This window comes from Trichinella spiralis, assembly GCF_000181795.1.
Source record: "Trichinella spiralis strain ISS 195 chromosome Unknown Scfld1124, whole genome shotgun sequence".
Lineage (NCBI taxonomy): Eukaryota > Metazoa > Nematoda > Enoplea > Trichinellida > Trichinellidae > Trichinella > Trichinella spiralis.
The window spans coordinates 1-1,168 of NW_003528063.1; the positions used below are offsets into that span (position 1 = coordinate 1).

A 1,168-nucleotide genomic window follows, 5' to 3' on the forward strand; every position below is an offset into this window, starting at 1 on the left:
GATGATGAACAGGAGTTGGTCCTAGGATGGATCAATGGAAAGGTGTTTTCGAAGTGGAAATAATTGCAAATGACTTATCATTTAATTACTCATATTTTAGATTGACTTTCGCATATGTCTCAATGGATAACTGGTGGCCAAAGATCACATGAACTCTGCTATAGTTGGAATTGAAATATTTGGTTTGTCTGCAAAAGAGGGTGCTTATTTGTTGTGTTGTTCTTCTTCTGGGGAAGGTTTGTGCAGAAATTGTAAAGTTTTTTCTTTTTCGTTAACATGCTATTATTAAGTGCGCGGTTATTTTGCTTATTCTGGACAAAGAAACTTGATACCGGTCGACACCGTTCGGGATACAATTCTCACTTTATCTATCAAAAGACCAGTTAGGTTATCTTTTAAAAATTTTAAATTAACGATCAATTATGATAATTTAGAATTTGCTTGTCGAATTGGAGAATTATGAAGAAAAAGAAATCGCTGCTCAATCACAGCTTTCTTCCGATAATACGACACTTAGAATTCCAGTATTTTTTACATTTTTTTTTATTCTCCAAGTTTAAAGAATCATTCACTATATAGCGAGAATATATCCTACTTTGTTTAAGACGGATACACGAGTCACGCAAAAGCTTGAGGTCGTCGTAAAAAACAATACTGAGCAGCAGGTATCGATGTTGGGATTTTCGAGGAAGATGAAATTGAATGAAGAAGTGTTTTTTTTTCTTTTCAGCCATACTTGCAACTTTCTCTGTGCACGAATAACCGTACCGTGTTGCGGGGGGCTATAATATTCGCAGAGCGTATTTTTCCTGGCGAATCTTACGCTTTGCTTGTACCAAAAGAAGAAAGCTGTGAAAAATTGGAAATTCCACTGCGACTGGAGAAGGATACTGCTTCGGATTTGCACATTAAAGCGCTGGTTGTCTACAGTATAAGGTGATTCGGTGCGGAGATGAAAAAAAAATATGGAATTGGCTTTCTCCCCACCTTTTGATTTTTGTTTTAGTCCCCCCCGAGGCGCCCAATTTAAGTGCTTTTTTTGCATGTCGGCTCTTCGAACGAACAAGACACGTCGCAAAATACGAAAGAATGTCGATGAATTCAACATCGGGGATCGAGGAAAATTGGTTTCGTTTCACTTTTGTCAATCATTGCACAACAATGAACG

The 1,168-nt window shown here is 37.4% G+C and overlaps 1 protein-coding gene across 1 annotated transcript; it reads left to right on the forward strand.

Annotated features, from left to right (window-relative positions):
- The first annotated feature begins 148 nt into the window (after positions 1-148).
- Tsp_14895 (bardet-Biedl syndrome 2 protein) lies at positions 149-940 on the forward strand. The gene is made up of 4 exons (XM_003370123.1): positions 149-236; positions 291-382; positions 435-524; positions 731-940. Exons 1-4 carry the CDS (start codon positions 149-151, stop codon positions 938-940), a joined length of 480 nt encoding a protein of 159 aa, XP_003370171.1.
- The last annotated feature ends 228 nt before the right edge of the window (positions 941-1,168 follow it).